The sequence below is a fragment of the Crocodylus siamensis genome, chromosome 11 (assembly GCF_052110815.1).
Source record: "Crocodylus siamensis isolate JL-2025a chromosome 11, ASM5211081v1, whole genome shotgun sequence".
Taxonomy (NCBI): Eukaryota; Metazoa; Chordata; order Crocodylia; family Crocodylidae; genus Crocodylus; species Crocodylus siamensis.
This window is the reverse complement of record NC_143405.1, coordinates 5,028,837-5,046,578: the sequence shown is the minus strand read 5'-3', so window position 1 is coordinate 5,046,578 and position 17,742 is coordinate 5,028,837. Positions and strand designations below refer to the sequence as shown.

The window sequence follows — 17,742 nt, the reverse complement described above, 5'->3', positions numbered from 1 at the left end:
CACTATTCACAATGTAAGTACACTAATATAGCAATATTACTCATCTATAATGGATGGAGTGCAAAATTCTGGGTTATTTTAAGTGAAAATAAGGTATCGGGCCTCAGTTCAGGAACCAATCCCCCATTAATGACATTGTTCCTATGGGAAAATCAGGTCCGAGTTACAACTTCAGACGCGGTTTTTGCGAACCAATTATGTTGCAAGTCTGAGGACTGCCTGTGCTATCGTTATCTCTGGCCTGATATTAAGGGTTCGCGCGGTGCCACTGGTATCGAGAGAGAGCATATGGCACAAACCACGCGTGCCCCTGTCGATGGTGGGGGTGGCGAGCACTGCCAATGTCGGGGGCGCACGTGCCGCCAATGGCGTATGGATGTGGGGTCGTGGATAGACGCGGGGTAGAGTATGAACCTGGGGTAGTGTACGGATGTGGGGTCTGGGGTAGCGTTCGGACATGATGTAGCATATGGAAGTGGGGCCGCGTACAGGCGTGGGGTCTAGGGTAGTGCGGAGGTGGAGTAGGGTATGGACTCGCGGTGGCATACGAACGCGGGCTCTGGGGTAGCACATGGACGTGGACGCGGGGTCTCGAGACCCGCGCGGATGTGGGACAGCGTATGGCCGCGAGGTAGTGTACGGAGGTGTGTGGAGGCGGGGTGCAGGGTGCGGGGCTGCCTCCGGTGGTGACTGCCGGTCTCGCGGGGGCCCGGGCCCAGGCCCAGGCCCAGGCCCGGGGGAAGGAGCGCGCGGCGCGCCGGGAGCCGGCAGCCTCTCGCGTTGGGCGGGGCGGCGATGGCGGCGGGGCGCGCGGGGAGGATGCCGGGGCCGCGCCCTCCTCCCCGCTCCTCCCGCTGCCCGGCGGACCCTGCGGCGCATGCCCCCGCTCCCCGGGGCCGGACGAAGCGCCGCCGCCAGCAGCGCCCGCAGCCGGGCCGGGCCCTCAGGTGAGCGCGGGGCGGCTCGGCCTAGCGCGGCCTGGCGGGGAGGGGGGAAACTGAGGCACCGGGGGAGGGCCGCCCCCACAACAAACCGACCCACCCGGCCGGCGCGGGGGGAGGGGCGCGGGCTCGGCGGCGGTGTCCGGTGGGGGCCGGGCAGGATCAGCGCAGGGGCCCTGTCGTGAGGTAAGGGCCGGATCCGGCGAATGTATTCAGGAGGTAACGTACAGACGAGGGGCAAACCCAGCAAACGTGTCGCCAGGTAGCGTATAAACACAGAACAAATCCGAAAAAAATATCATGAGGTATTGTACAGACGCGGGGCGCATCCAGGAAGCGTATCGTGACATAGCGTACAGACGCGGGGCAAATCCAGTAAATGTATTCATGAGGTAGCATATGGACACAGAACAAATCCGGCAGTTATATTGTGAGGTAGCGTATGGACGCAGAGCAAATCTGGCAAATGTATCGTGAGATACCGTATAGAGGCAGAATAAATCCAGCAAAAATATTATGAGGTAGTATACAGATGTGGGACAAATCCAGCAAAAATATGAGGTAGCGTACCGACACGGGACAGATCCAGCAAATGTAATCATGAAGTAGCGTACAGACGGAGAACAAATCTAGCAGTTATATTGTGAGGTAGCAAAAGGACGCGGGGCAAATCTGGCAAATGTGTCATGAGGTCACGTAAATAAATCCAGCAAAAATATCATGAGGTATTGTACAGACGTGGGACAAATCCAGCAAATGTATCGTGAGATAGTGTCCGCGCACAGGACACATCCAAAAATTATATTGTGAGGTAGTGTACAGTAGAGCAAATGTATTGTGAGAGAGCCTATAGATGCAGAACAAATCCAGCAAATGTATCAAGAGGTAGCATACAGATGCGGGACACAACCAGTAAATGCATCGTGAGCTAGAGTACAGACATAGGACAGATCCAGCCCATATATTGTGAGATAGTGTACAGATGTGCGACAAATCCAGCAAATGTATGGTGGGATATTGTACAGACACGGGACACAGTAGACCAAGGGAATGTATCATAAGCTTGTGTGCTGACACAGGGCACGATAAATCCGCAGAATATATCATAAGGGTGCATACACACAGGACATAATAAAGAGTATATCCTGAGCTAGCATACAGATGTGGGACAAATCTAGCAATTATATTGTGAGCGCATACAGACGTGGGACAAATCCAGCAAATTATGGTGAGGTAGCATACATTCCCTGGATCTACCATGCCCTGTAACTGTATCGTAAGCTTGCACACAGACATGGGGCACGATCAATCCACAGGATATATCGTAAGTGTGCTACAGGACAAATCCAGCAAATGTATCGTGAGGTAGTGTACAGATATGGGAATCATACTCGTGTGTGTACAATAAATCCAGGGAATATATCCTGAGCTAGCATATAGATGTGGGACAAATCCAGCAAATATGTCATGAGGTAGTGTACAGATACAGGGCATGAGAAACCTGGGGCAGGTATGGAAAGCTAGCGTGCAGGCACAGGGCATGGTCAATCCAGGGATTATATCATGAGGTTAGTGTACAGGTGCGGGGCATGATAAATCCAGGGAATATATCATGAGCTAGCGTACAGCTGTGGGACAAATCCAGCAAAATATATCATGAGGTAGTGTACAGATACGGGGCACAATAGATCCAGGGAATGTATCATGAGCTTGCACCCACACAGGGCATGATAGATCCACAGAATGTATAATACATTTGCATATACACACACAGAGCATGATAAAATCAGAGAATATATCATGAGCTAGCGTGTACACGCTGGACATAAATCCAGCAAATATATCGTGAGCTGGTGTACAGACATGGGGCATGGTAAATCCATAGAGAAATCCACAGAATATATCATAAATTTGCATATGTACGCAGGGCACGGATAAATCCAGGGAATATATCATGAGCTAGCATATAGACATGAGACAAACCCAGCAAATATATCGTGAGCTAGCGTATAGGTATGGAGCATGATAGATCCAAGGAATATATCATAAGTTTGCATACAGACACGGGACACTATAAATCCACATAATATATCATAAATTTGTGGACAGATGTGGGGCATGATCAATCCAGGGAATATATTGTAAGCCAAGAACTATGTCGCAAGCCAGTGTACAGACCTACTGGACACGATAAATCCAGCAAATGTGTCATAAGCTTGTGGGCAGGCACAAGGTACAATAAATCCATGGAATATATCATAAAATAACATGCAGATGTGGGACGTAATAAATCCAGGGAATATATTGTAAAATAGCATATAGGTGCAGGACATAAGTCCAAAGAATATATCATAAACTAGTGTACAGGAACGGGACATGATACATCCCAGGAATATATTGTATGCAGTTGTACAGACATGGGACTTGATAAATCCATGTTATTTTGTTGCAGTCCAAAGCACTGTCCTAATCTTTCAGGCTGTTAATAGGAGAGGACTATCTCTCTAGTTCATCCATGTTTCATAATGGTTTGATATTTAGCAGGTTATTAGCGTGTGCATGGTAGGGATAAATATATTTTTTTCCTTTGCTTGAAACTTAGTGACATGTGTTAGATTACTTCAGGCACTGTCCTATAAGGAAGAATGTCCTTGATCACTCTGCTTACGTGTTAAATTCTATAAGAAGAGCCGTTATCACAGGGTAGGAGGGAATCAGAAATCAATATCCATGGCTGCAGGCTTGGGAGAAACATTTTATACAAAGGACATTTTGTGACCAGAATCTAGCAAATGAAGCAGCAGAAGTATTTGTTTCCTTTGGTCTTGCAGGGTTGGGTTGCTGTGTGTGAAAATCAGGTGAGATAGGTCATGGGTAAATCTGTGAGATGGGAACCATGTTCCAGCTTGCTGTCACAATGATGTTCAAGTTGATCGTTTCCTTGTTGCAGAACAAGTTTGACAAAAAAATACTATTTAGCACATTTATGGAGCTCTTTATGCTTATAGCTCCATGTACCTCATGGATATAAGCAAGCAGCATTTCTCCCCATTTTCTGTTCAATCCTCACCCGTACCATGAGTGAGTGGTTTTTTTTATTCATTTAAACACTCAGGAATCATATTCGTTCTTAATGAAAACTTGTGAATGCAGATTACATTGTCACAAAAATGTCTTTCTGGCTACTTAAACTAGAGAATGCTTGAGAAGGGTTAGGGTAGAGTTGTTCAGAGAGAAAAGCTTGTTTTTATAGCCTCTTTACAATATAAAGCCAGGCTGTGCTGTCAGCCCATTGTATCTGTGGAGAAGGTATAGTGGAATTGACAAATAGGTTCAGACATCAGAGCAGTGGCGTTTGTTGTAGTATGCCTAGTGCTAGCCAGATTAGATTTTACTCCTGCAAATGTCTGTTACAGATGGACCCCGTGCCATCATGAAGACCCATGGAGGATTATAACCTTTATTGGGTGCACTAAGTTTTTCAGTGTTTGACTGTTCAGTGTGTAATGCAACAGGCCTCAAACCATTTGGGGTTTCCAGTATAATGTAAATAATTGTTCATAATCTTCTTAGCACTCTTGCAAGCCTTTGAGATTTCTGTTTGTAGAGGGGCCTGCCTTCTGCGATGAAGTCAGAATGACTGCAGTGTTACAAACGCAGCAGTTATTGGAAACAGCCTGAAAGGACTTTACTACTGCATCATGCAGGTGGTAAAGTGGAGCTATGGGTGGAGGAAGTTATTTGAGCAAAGCCATGATGCTGAAGAGGATACATACACTCGTTAGCAGAATGGTTTTCATTTTTTTGTCGTAGGGTTGTTTCAGTACAAAAGGTCCGTTTCAACATTTACTGTTTCTTTTGCCCCGAAGTGGTTTCTAGAATTTAAAAAAAAAAAAAATACACAAGCTATAGAAAGGCAGCTGCAGGGCACTTTGGCAATTTTTATCCCACACAGTGATATAGGAGTCTAGTCAAAGAACCCTATTTTCAGATTAAGAATTTTAAGTAGGGAGGATGAAATTACCTACATAGAATTGTAGCAAGACCCAACAAGCCATGGGGTCCTCTGTGGCCACAGGTGGATAGACCAGGGGCGGGCAATTATTGTGGGCAGAGGGCCACTTTCTGAGTTTCGGCAAGCCATTGAGGGCCACATGACAGGCAGCCCAGGGCAGATTAATACTCATTTTCTAAATATTTAGGGGCCCCATGGGCCGGATAGAATGGCCTTGCAGGCCACATCCAGCCCCCAGGCTGCATTTTGCCCACCCAGGGATAGATCATATTTTCACCCAGGCTTCCTTTATAATACTAGCCATAGTTTTACCATTTAAATTATATGAATAAGTAACTTGTTGAAACAGTTGACATAAGGCTCTAAGTTGCTCACAGATAAGTGGAGTCACCAGGTATCATGTGGAAGGCATTATGTGTCTTCATGTATTGTGGATGCATTGTAAAAGTATTTTTCCTTTTCTCTTAGGATGGAAGGGAGACCAATTTGAGGAAAAAGCTGCTCTGTGCTAGATTTCTAGGTTGTCTGCTAGAATGTTCCTTGTGAATGCCTCTCCTCTGGTAGCTCTGCAGACCAATTGGGAGCCCTTTGCGCAGTCGAGGAGTTGTGGATTCCCCGTTTGCTTCTCTGAATCGGAAGAGGATGTCACTAGAGCCTCTGTAAATGCAAAAGTTCAGATGATCATAAACAATCTGCATAGTCAGGAGCCTTCCTTGGGCATGAACAATGAATATGATTGTATTATGCAGAAAAACCAAAAGGGAGAAAAGGGAAGTACAAAGAGACTTATGTCTAACACCTGCTTGCTACAAGAGCACATTAAATATTCCAAACAGGGTTGTCCTGATGATTCTGATGGCACAGAAATGGAAGAGAGTTCTGAGTTTGGAGCCCTGGTGTTAGATTCAGACAGCGATGATTCTGTTGACCGCGACATAGAGGAAGCTATTCAAGAGTACTTAAAAACAAAAAGCAAGGGTAACCAGCTGTTGCCAAGGAATGCACAGTGTTTGGAAAGTACAGATGGAGACAAAAGGGTCAGAAAGGAACTCTCGCAGAGCAAGGTAGCTAATAGTCTCCCCATGAAATTAGAGGCTGAAATGGTAGCTGAAGAGTTGGTTTCTGACCACATGGAAATTAGCAAAAAGGCACGGTCTGCTTCCCCTCTGAGCATCAGTAGCGACGACTCTTTCGAGCAGAGCATACAGGCTGAAATTGTGCAGTTCCTGAATGAGAAGAAACAGCAAGAAACTAATAAGTGTGTCATTATGGAAGATAGAAAACTAGAATGGAGAGAGACCCATGTGAAATCTGTGTTAAAATATAACAAAGAAACAACCAACAAAGCAAACTGCCCGAACATAAAGCAAGGCTGTAAAGCACTCCTCTTAAGGCACCATCCCAAACTACGGAAGGCTAGCTCACAATCTAAATGTTTGAAGTCTAGAACCAGCGAGGAGCCTATTGATTTCAGCCAAGTGAAGCAAGCACATCTTAAAATGACTGCAGTTAGTGAGCCCTGGAGCGTGGAGCAAAATAAAGGAAGTGAGGCCAAGAGGAATTTCTGGAGGGGAGAACAAATAATTGAAAGCGCACACATATCTGACTCAAGTAGCGATGACGGGATTGAAGAAGCCATTCAGCTCTATCAGCTGGAAAAAATTAGGAAACAGGGAAGCCGAGCAACTGACCATGTCCCTTTGGGAGGAGAGCAGTTTGATGCAAAGGGGGCAGCAGACATTTCTGCAAGTCTTACAATTAGCTCAGCCAAAAGCATCTCACCAGATATCCATAAGAAAACTTTAAGCAACAAGAGGAAAGAGATGGGTACAAAATCAGTGGAACTGAAAAGCGCTGGCAGTGACTTGAACCAGATCTTTAAGCCAGTGAAAAAAGCCAGAGGCTGTGCCTCTCCAGTAAACAAAATTGCTGACTGCGAGCTCACATTGCAGGCCTCTTGTAGGGCAGACACGTCCGCAGAACTGATGTGTGCAGAAGCCATCCTTGACATTTCCAAAACAATCCTGCCACCTCCAGTGGGAAGAGACGACAGACCCCTTGCAGCAAGCCCTTTCTTCTCTTCCCAGAGTGTGCCTCCTGCCCCCTCTGAGAGTGACAGCAGCCCCATAGATAGTGATGATAGCATAGAGCAAGAAATCAGGGCTTTCTTGGCTGTCAAGGGACAGTCAGAAAGTCTCATACCCAAGCCCAGTAATCTCTCCCATGCTATCTGCCTGCCTTCCTCTTCTGAGCATCATAACCTTACTGCTGGCTTTGAACCTTCCCTCCCTAAAACATTTAAGCTATCACTGAGTCAGAAAAGAAGGCTTCGAGGAGAAAGCAAGGTAGCAAAACAGACTACACCAAAAAAAACAGAAGAGGTGGAAACTGGGTGTTCCCAACTAGGTAATAATAATAACTCACAGATGCCAGTGTTTCAAAATGAGTGCGGACTGAGCAGTCACAGAGAAGCATATGAAATTGGAAGGTGTGGTAACAAAGAGATTAAAGGACAACTCATCTCTTGGGAGTTAACTGGGCATGATGATGAGCATGTGGCTTTAGACTCTGCAACCACTTTGGTGCAAGTTCACCAGAATGCAAAAGAACTATTAAAAAGTGCCATCCAAAGTCAAGAGAGAGATGATTCGTCTGACAAAAGCAGTTCTCTGGACAGTGATGAAGATCTTGATAGTGCTATCAAGGACCTCTTGAAGTCCAAGAGGAAACTAAAGAAGAAGTCCAAAGACCAAAAAATTCAGTGCAAGAAGAAAGTCCGATTCAGTGATATGGAAATACAGGTGTTGGATGAGCTTGGCAGCATTCAACCAAGTGAGTGGGAGTCTAAAAGTCCCCCACTGCTGAAATGCAGCCTCTCAAAATCTAGAAGAGAGACTAAGGAGAATGAAATGAGAAACCTCCAAAGCAGTATAAATGGCAGACTTCCAAAGGGAAGACCAGAAAACATAAAGAGCCTACAGTGCGAACTACAAGTTGACAGAGAAGGTAAAGCTAAACCAGTTTGTACCCAGAATAATCTACAGGCCGCTAAAACTACAAGATGCCCTTTGAGCACTCCGTCAATGACAGATGACAGCAGCTCGGTGGACAGCGACGACAGCATCGAACAAGAAATTAGGAAATTTTTGGCAGAAAAGGCCAAAGATCCTGTAAGCAATATGGGAACGCAGAAGGATAAAGGGACCACTGACCCGCTGAGAGTGGCTAAGCCAAGCACTAACAAAGGAAAAGCAAGGCTCCGACTACTTGAAACTGAGACTGGCCTGATATCAGCTCAGGGCAAAAAAACTAAGAAGGCACTTCAGCAGAGTGGTGGCTTGAGAAGCTCTCAGGGAGCAGAAGGAAAAAGTGCAATAATGCATGATGGTGGGAAAAGTGTGTCCTTTGCAGAAAATGTGTGCTTCCATACTACTGTTGAGTTGAAAGCTAAGCAAGGAAGGGCAGGGACTCAAGGTGATGTCACGGGTGGTTCATCTGCAAAACAAAATGCAGCAGGTAAGAAAGACCTCTCTAGCTCAAAGCCCACGCAGAAAAGCTTTCCAGCCAAAAACAGCAGAGGTGACCCCAGTAAATTACATAACCGCTTGAATGCGAAGCCTAATTCCAAAAGAAAAAGCACTTTTCAACTAAAAATTTCCAGCAAATTTATAGCTAGTCTGAAATATGCCCGTGAAAGGAAGAGATCCGAGCTTTTGAAAAGAAGGCAAAATGCAGAAAGTTCACTTCCTCTGAGCAGCCCTTCAGAAGCAGAGGTAGCCCCCCCCAGTGGTTGTGAACTTAGGCAGGACAGCGAAGCTGTGTTGCAGAAGGGAAACTCTGATAGAGAGGAGAAGACAGGGCCAAAATCCGCAACTTTTCCTCAAAAGCTCACAATAGAGGACATCAGTCTCCCTGTAGCAGAAATATGTGAAAAACCAGAGGCTTCTCCTTTGCAGGTTAGAGCTGAAGCAGATAATTATAGAAAGGATAAGACTTTAAGGGATGAGCAGATGAATCTCATTCCAGATCCAGGTCCTCCCCCGTTGCAAGGGCCCAGCACGGCAGCAGTAAAAGATGACAGTGTTAGCACAGATATATGTAGCAGTGAGAACCAAACCATGCACATTAAGGAAGAGGAAGGAGAGAGCCTGCCACGCAGTAACAGTCAGGAAGAATCTGATTCAAGTTCAGAAGGGAAAATGTTAGTCCAGCAAAATGGGGAATGTGAATGCAAAGAGAACCAAGATGAGGAAACATTAAACAGAGGTGATACAGAATTTAGTGACGTAGCAATAGAGGAATGCCCACGTTCCTTGGTGAAAACCAAGGTATCAACTTTGTAAGTAACTTTTTACAATAACGTTCAGTCTTTTTAGAAAATAATTATCAGTGTAAATAGCTTGATAAAGTTTGAGACTAAACTGAAAAAAAGATGGGAGATACTGATCTATGTATATCATATATACACATGAATGTGAAGAAAACCTCCTATTTAACAGGTCTGTTGCAGAAAAATATACATAATTTTTGTAGGTTTGGTAAATTATTTAAAGTGCTTTAAGGAGATATTTTTATAATGATTTTTAGGGTTTTCATTACGACATGATGTTGCAGTTAGCACAGTTGTCATAGACATGATGATGATACCATTGCTAATTATGCTTTAAATTATATGGAGCATCTGAGCATAAGTACATCACAAGCAAACCTATTTGTGTGCATAATATATTGGCCAGCTATTAAGAGATTCTAAGAGAAACCACAGCATTTGATAGCAATATTACATTCTTGGTGTTGCTGACTTGGTGTTTCTTGGAATTAGAATGATTTTGGGCCAACCCGTAATCATTTTCTGTGGGTCTCACTCTTGCCATGAGAAGTGTTCCACCAGACCACCGAAGCTCACACCTCTCCATTGAAGTCCATGCAGCTCCATGCATATGAGGAGAGGTCTTTCTGTGTAGATCCAGTGGTAAGTTCAGGACTGTAATGTGGACGGTCTTTGAAGGCCTCGCTTCATATTAAGTGATCTCAACAATCTTAAAAACATATCATCTGAATGCTCCAAACCCCTCTGGTTAGCAGCTATGACAAAGCACAGTTGCAGTTCAGTACAGTCAATAACAAAATGGTTTTGGTAGATTGCACTAGAGCTGCATGCTACCTGTAGCATGCACGGCTGAAATAATTCTACAGCTATCCTTGAGTCTCATTTCGATGCCTAAAATGAAACAATAACCTTTGACTTTACATTAAGTGTCTTTTTGGTAAGTGGCTCCTAAAAGATGCATTCTGTGTAAAATGTGATAGTCCTCTATAACGTTGTGCAATAGAGCAAACCCGGGCTTGCCATTGGAAGATGCAGCAATCGTTTTCTCAAAAGCTCTGGTTGGGCAACCTTTGTTTGAGTGAGATTCTATGGTATTTTCTATGCCTCTTTTTGATCCAAGTCCTACTTTCTCTCCCTTCCATCTATCCAGCATAAAATCACTTTTACTGACTCTAAATACCTTTTCACTCAGAACAGGAATGTCTCCATGCAGATTGGCACTGGCATACCCACAAGATGTGAATTAAAACTGATACGTGTTGGATAAGTGCATAATTCATGTTACGGCATGACTCCCTGGTTTTTTGCCTGCTGATTAATCTGCATATTGCTTATGTGCATAAACTATTTAAGCACACAGAAACTCCTTGGCTCCACTGTCAACTTCTTAATGCAGTTTACTCCCATTAATGGAGTAATTGGTAAAACTGACTAGGAACATCATTTTCAAGGCTTTTGTAACAGCAGTGAACTGGCTGGGTCCTGTTAATTTCCAGGCTGCTCTTAGAGGCATATGACTCTCTGAGAAAGGAAGTCGGGAGCCTTAATGAGGTGGGAAGACCTTAGTTCAGGCTGCTTCTCTTTTTAATGAGCATTGCTTATATTGATTTGGATAAAGTGCGTAACCTGTTTTCAGGCTCCAGGCTATGCACGTAAGCAGAGTTCAGCAAAGCTATTTCATTTCCACTGTGCATGTGCTATAAAGCTCTGGGGCATACCAGTCTTTATGTTTTGTATCAGCAGCTCAGTTTGGAATTTCCCTTATAATTGGTCATTTTAAATAGCTCAACTCTTCCAGACCTCCACTGGCATACATCTTTTACTTCAGCAATCTTCTATCTGGCTGGCCTTAATTTTGCAGAGCAGAATAAAAAGAGTCAAAAACACATCCAGTATTGCATTCCCCTGTCTGCTCTGATATGGCAGAGAATTGGCAGGTAACGACATACAGTAGTGTAGAGCTAGTAACCGTGTTCTAGAGATAAGAGAAACATCAGCCTTTAAGCCTAGACATCCTTTTTGTGTGTTTTTTACTAATGTGCAGTTACTTTAAAAATGTTGATAGTGGTTGCCTGACACATCTTACTGTTTGACCACATTTTTATAAAAACAGTTGTTGTTGTTTTTTTAGATGAAAAAATTACAGCAGGTAACTAAAACCTGTAATTTAGCAAGAGTATATCTATCTGCCTGCCTGAGTCCATTAGTTTGAAATCAGGCTGTGAGCTGATATTTTAATATCAACTTTTTTGTAGTACACGGCTTTCCTAAGATGATGCTGTAATTAATAACAAATGATGGAAGCACTATGTACCTGGTCTGCATAAACTATGCTGAATGTTTCCTTGTTAAACATTTCAGTAAGACAACATTAAGTTTTTAAAAAGTGTCTTGTGCCCCAATGGACATGTGTTTGTGTGGTTGATACTTTGTCTTCGTGTACTGATTCACTCTCAGCTAAGATACAATTCTGTGTACTTTGTGCATTAACCCAAATCTAATTTTAAACAGCACTTTTTTTTTAAATTGACAAACTTGATTTGTATATAAGAAATGGTGTAAAATCGATAAGTTTATAACATTTAATAAATTGGGTACTGACCATGAACCGTGAAACCATCAAGAGCTCAAGTGGTTTGTGTCAGCATCTCGAAATCATTCTGTCCCTGTTCGTTATATTTTCCCCCTCTGAATTAACTGTAAAGTTGTAAATAGCTGATGCCTGCAGTTTTGTGGCAAATCATTTGCACGCAGAAAAGACTCACTCCTGCTTCCCTGAAAATAATGGCAAAATCCCTGCCAGTTTAACTGGGAGTAGAGTCAGAAGCCCTAAATTTTCCTGCTACTTATTTTCTCTTCCTATCTATATAGTTCCTCTCCAAAGCCAGAATGTTCTGTGTACAGCAACAGGAATGGGACTAACATCCATTATTCATAGATTGTTAGGGGCTGGAAGGGACCTCGCAGATCATCGGGTTCAGCCCCCCCCCCCGCTCTAAGCAGGAAGACAACTAGGTCAAGTGACCCCAGGGAGGTGACTGTCCAGTCTCCTCTTGAAAACCTCCAGGATAGGTGACTGCACCACCTCTGGAGGGAGCTTATTCCACAGTCTGCACACCCTGACTGTGAAGCAGTTTTTCCTGGTATTAAGCCTGAAGCTGCTTTCCAGGAGTTTATATCCATTGGTCCTGGTCTTCCCCAGGGATGCCCTAGTGAACAGTTGTTCACCGAGCTCCTGATGCACACTCCTCTGATATAGCCGTAAGCCGCTATCCAGTCCTCTCGCAACCTTCTCTTCTTTAGGCTGAAGAGGCCCAGGTCCCTCAGCATTTCGTCGTATGGCTTGCCTTGCAAGTTCCTGATCATACAGGTGACTCTTTTCTGGACACGCTCAAGTTTTTCCACGTCCTTATTGAAGTATGGCACCCAGAACTGGACACAGTAGTCCAGCTGCAGTCTCACCAGTGCTGAGTACAGCGAGAGTATCACTTCCTTCATTTTACATGAGATGCATTGGTTGATGCATGCCAGCTTGTTGTTTGCCCTGCTGGCCACTGCATCATGCTGATGACTCATGTTCGTGCAATGGTCAGTCATTACCCCTAGGTCCCTTTCAGCCGTGGTTAGGTGTGTGATACCCAGTGGGAATAAGAAATGAGAACAGATTTGAAAATGTGACTGTACTGTAGGTCCATGTTCCCGGATGTGAAAACGGGGCTAGAGGATATTTGGCTTGATGGCTCAACAGGTTGTGTGCAGAACCATTAGCCATACAATTAGAATTTAGTGACACCACCACTTCTCACCTGCAGGACCAGCACAGACCTCAGAAAGTTCTACCTAGCTCTAGGAGCTGATTTTTCCATGTTTCCACCAGAATTGTGGACTGGCCAGCTGTACAAATGCTACATGCATCTTGGATATTGGCAGCTCAGCTATCGGCAGTGTGCTGTGTCAGGCTTCTGCCCATGCTGTGCTTGCAACAATTGCAACAACATCGTTCTGGATACAGATCTCATCAATCATTCATGTAGTCAGGAAAGAGAAGTCTAGCTCCTTGGAACAATAAGAAATGAATATTAAACTCAGCAGATTAAAGCCTGGACAGTTAAGGAATAGATACCTCACATTAACCAAGTTAGTGAGTCTGAATTTATGGGGCTAAACTGGTGTCCTGAACATGCTTTGAGATTGCAGAAGTGATATGCCCAATCATGCCACTTGAGGGAGAGCCTTGTTAGGCATCGCACTAAAAGGATGTACAAATGTGTGTTTTCTGTGTTTTGGCACGCATTGTGGTAGCCGCCAATTGAATAGGCTAAGCTAACCCACTTGACTCTATTGGTGGCATCTCTGGCTGATGGGTGAAGGTGCACTGACTGCATAATAAAGAATGAACTTGCCCTGGCATCATTTCCAGGCCTCTTGTGGGCAGAGGAACTGCTGACCTGTGAAATCCAATCTTACCAGGTAAGTAAAGTAGGCAACGGCTTTTAATTGAAAATCATCCCATGTCCTGTTAACAACACACTGAGGTATTCTTTTCATTTAGTGCATGACTTTGTTGGGGGTTTTGAGCAATCTGAGCAGCGTTTTTAACGTTTCTTTTATTCATGACAAGGCATGGCAGGTCCATGCTGTGTAAACCGACCCCCCTCTTTGAAACTTAGGTGTTGAGTCAATGGCTGTTCACTAAGGGCAGTGGAAGCAGGCACCTTCATCCACTGCGAATGCAATAATTTTATTTTCATGTGCATTAGAAAAGGCAGTGCTCAGCATCCCTCTGGGGACCTGGAGGATTTACCCCTGTTTTTCAATGTATTAATTACCCATTGTTAATTAAGGATTGTGCCTTTGGGCATGGTACCTAAACTAGAAGCGATTATAGTACAGACATCTTATGCCACTTTCTTTACCAGTGATTTTTTTTAAATTTTCAGCATGTTAAAAACTTCCATTGATCCTGGATTGACAATGCAGCCATACATAATCTTATCTCCAAGAGATCTATGTAAAAATCTGACTTTAAAAACACAGAAAGGAAAGAGAAAATTCCAGGTAGATTCTCAGCTTTGCATTTTTGCTTTTTTTTTCTGCAATTACAAGTATCAAATGTTTTTCCTGCTCTGCATTTAACTGTTTGAAATGTTTAAACACTACATTTGGAGAATCTGTCACTAACCTTGGACCTTCTCAGGAATTGTTAGCTTCACCTCAGCTTATCATTAGTGTTCCCTGTAGATTGTGTCTGCCAGGAAAAACCTATAGGGAACATGGGACATGAATAGCCAATAGCAAAGGTGTAGAAAAGACCCCCCTTTTCACCTTATTTAATGCACAGTTTTTAACTCCACTGAGCTACTGGGCTGGCATCTGAGGGGCACACACTGCCTCAGAAATAAATAGCACTGTTTAGGTACACATCCAAAATGCCCAAGTCCCATGCTGGCTGTAGTATGTGCATGTCTCATCTCCATTATCCTATTACAAATCTTAAACACTGTACGACTTGGTGGATTTGTAATAGGATAATGGAGACTTTCACCTCGAGGTCACCAGTTTAAATCCAGCCCAACTGAGCTGTGATTTTAAGTTATTTGTATCTGGTGACCTGTGAGTGTCCCATCCCTCCCCCCTCCCCCCCCCCGGCTAGCACACAGATGTCCCTGCTACTAACACCCCTTGCTTCAAATGATGTCAAGTCTCGATAAAGAGGGGAAGGAATAAGTGTGGCTGTGGAGACTGAATTGTTTCTCTTTGTTTGTCCATGTGATGAGAGAAGTATATGTATGTCTCAGTGCACTGGCATTTCCTAAACTGCTCTGCTACTAAACAAAGAACTGAAGTCCTAACACTGTCATACAGTAGCTTATTCCAGCACTTCACTCATCTGAAAACAGTAGAAGTTAAATAACAAAGCTATCTCAAGCTCTGATACAGCAGGGATGAGCTCATTAATAATACTGCTCATTAATAATACCTCCAGGGTCAGCCCACAATTTTTGGGGGCCTGCTAAAAAAAAGCTTTGGGGCCCCCTGCCCCAAAAAAGCTGGTGGCGGTGGCAGGGGGCGTGGGTTGTGGCAAGCCAAACACAGGGGGCCTCTTAGCTGCAGGGCCACTGTAGCTGCAGATTTTGCAGTATAGGACAGGCCAGTCCTGAATACCTCAGCAGAGAAATGCGTGCTTATTAATGGCTATTATGGGGAGGGGATAAGAGGCCATGAAGAGCTGGCTTAAAATGTTCAGAACAAGTTGTTCTAGAGATGAATATTTTTTTTGTTGGTAAAGGTTGGGTGTTTTGCACTTGATTTCAGGTATCGTGATCTTCTCCAACTTGTTGGCTTTGCTGTTTACATTTTTATAGGGATTTGATCAGAAAGTTTAAAGGTATTTTGGATGCAGTGACATTTAGACTAGGTGATCTGATGAGTACTTCTCATCTAAGTCAAATTAAATAGTATGTACAGACTTTTAAAAAGTTGCCAGAGGGGAAGATGTTCTGCTTCTTAAACTAAATAAGATGAGATGAACAGACTCCAAAGAAGGCGCAGAAATTCAGAAGAAAGGGTCAGGGGCTTAAAAGGGAAAAGAGAAGGAAAAAAATGCACATTTCCATAGAAGTACACAAATCAGCAACAGTACTGTGGTAAAATGTAGCGTAACTATGCAAAGAGCACAATTCTGATGGCCTGCCTTTCTCTAGCAGAGGACAGCTTTCTTCCTTTTGATTTAAATCAGTGTTACATATTTAATCTATCTTTTTTGCTGTCTGAATGCCTCAGAGGAAAACTGTGTTGTATGTCTGGGATGGAAAAGCCTGACTTTGTTTTCTCACAAACTCAGCTGGAAAGCTAGGTAAATAACAAAATAACATATGCTTTGGAGTGCAGCATCACACCAGCTGTAGCTTGCAAACTAGCTGTTAGCCTCTAGGCATAGAATATTTATCTTGCCTGCTTTCAAGCCAATTACTCAAGGCCCGTTGCACAATATATGGTAATCTTATGAGTTAACATGATAATATTCAAATCCACTGATCATTGATTCTGAAAAATAAGGACTTTGACCCAAAGGAGGGCTGGCCGTTAGCTGTTTAACAAGCTATGCTATTTCATCTGTAAGATTTTTCCTGGGGGGTGTAATTTATCCTATCGTGACTTATAAACAACAGTAGGCAAATCCAGTTAATTTAAATGTGACTGTTCTGTATATCATCTTAAATACCAACTAGCACATCTGAGGATACAGTTTGTACTGGGGTTAAATAATGAAAGAAAGATAATACCTGGCTGTGAGGTTCAGAAATGAAACGGGGGGGGGGGGGGGGGCGATTTATGCAAAAAAGATGTTTTTAGGTGAGATTTGAAATAGTATGGGAAAAAATATAACTGATATCCTGGCAGGGAAATGCTAGGTGTTGAGAGTGGAGTTATTCATTTATTTTAAAGAAACAGTCCTTTCTATGGACAGGACAGTAAGCGTATCTTAAACAGCCACAACTCTGTCTCATTTGTTTTGCATTGTGTGTTAATTTGTATTGCAGGAAAAGATGTGGAAATGGTGAGTGAAGAAAAGGCGGTACCCTGAAAGCCTGAAAGAAAAGCAGGGAATGAAACAGCAGAGGGTTGCTTTTCATAATTGTACTGATTTCTCTTTGGAAGCCACACCATAGCTAGGTATTGAAAACCCATGATTGGGACCAGTTTCTGCCCTTTCCTGTTAGTTAAATGCTATTGACAGGTTAGTAATGGAGGTAAACTATAGCTCAGTATTTGTGTAAACAAGATAACCAAATGTCATGGTATATACGGTGGACCTGATCCCAAACTCACTGAAGTCAATGAAAATCTTTAACTGCAATGGGTTTTAGATCATGCACCATGACATTGGTTTATTCTCTGTTAATGCTCTTATTAGAATTACCCAGTTTAGGACTTGAGGATTGTCCTTACTGATTTTGTTAATAGCTAACAGAAAAACCTTCCCTTGCTTGTGCTTTTTAAAAACCCTTTTGTCACATTTCATTGTTTCACTTTTATAAGACGATACCAAATCAATCCTAGTTGAGGGGGAAATATTTAAGAAATCATAAAAAATATGAGTGGTCCTAGTTTCTGAACACATCTTCCCCACTAAGTTAAATTCTCTTTCCAGCTAGCATCTGGCATGTCAGCATAAGTCTTCAGTGTTGCTGCCTTATCCCAGTGCACTTGACACCCACCTGAAACTAGTTGCTCATCCACAAGCAGGCAGAGTTCTTCAGTTCTGTTTTCTAGGTCAAAATGCTGTTTATTTGAGTTCAGTGCTGTTTGTATACGTGATGCAGTTTAGTGGGTTTTATTACTCGTTCCAATAAAGCCTTTAAAATGTTTCACTATGATTCATTGCCATTACTTGAGTAAACTAAGAAATTATGGTTTCAAGACCTAGGAAGGAGAAGTAAGTATTCTTTAAT

General features: G+C 43.3%; 1 protein-coding gene across 3 annotated transcripts; it reads left to right on the top strand.

Annotated features, from left to right (window-relative positions):
- Positions 1–372: 372 nt before the first annotated feature.
- On the top strand, positions 373–16,846 carry PPP1R26 (protein phosphatase 1 regulatory subunit 26). Of its 3 annotated transcripts, XR_016438521.1 has the most exons (4): positions 682–947; positions 5,425–8,472; positions 14,227–14,344; positions 16,831–16,846. XR_016438521.1 is itself a non-coding variant. In XM_090022365.1 (3 exons), exons 2-3 carry the CDS (start codon positions 5,490–5,492, stop codon positions 14,232–14,234), a joined length of 2,991 nt encoding a protein of 996 aa, XP_089878491.1. In that variant the 5' UTR covers positions 682–947; positions 5,425–5,489; the 3' UTR covers positions 14,235–14,345. The 3 variants fall into 3 exon arrangements, 2 of the variants coding, with proteins under 2 accessions (XP_089878490.1, XP_089878491.1); XM_090022365.1 differs by lacking the exon at positions 16,831–16,846 and having other exon boundaries at positions 14,227–14,345; XM_090022364.1 differs by lacking the exons at positions 682–947; positions 14,227–14,344; positions 16,831–16,846 and adding an exon at positions 373–631 and having other exon boundaries at positions 5,425–11,905.
- The last annotated feature ends 896 nt before the right edge of the window (positions 16,847–17,742 follow it).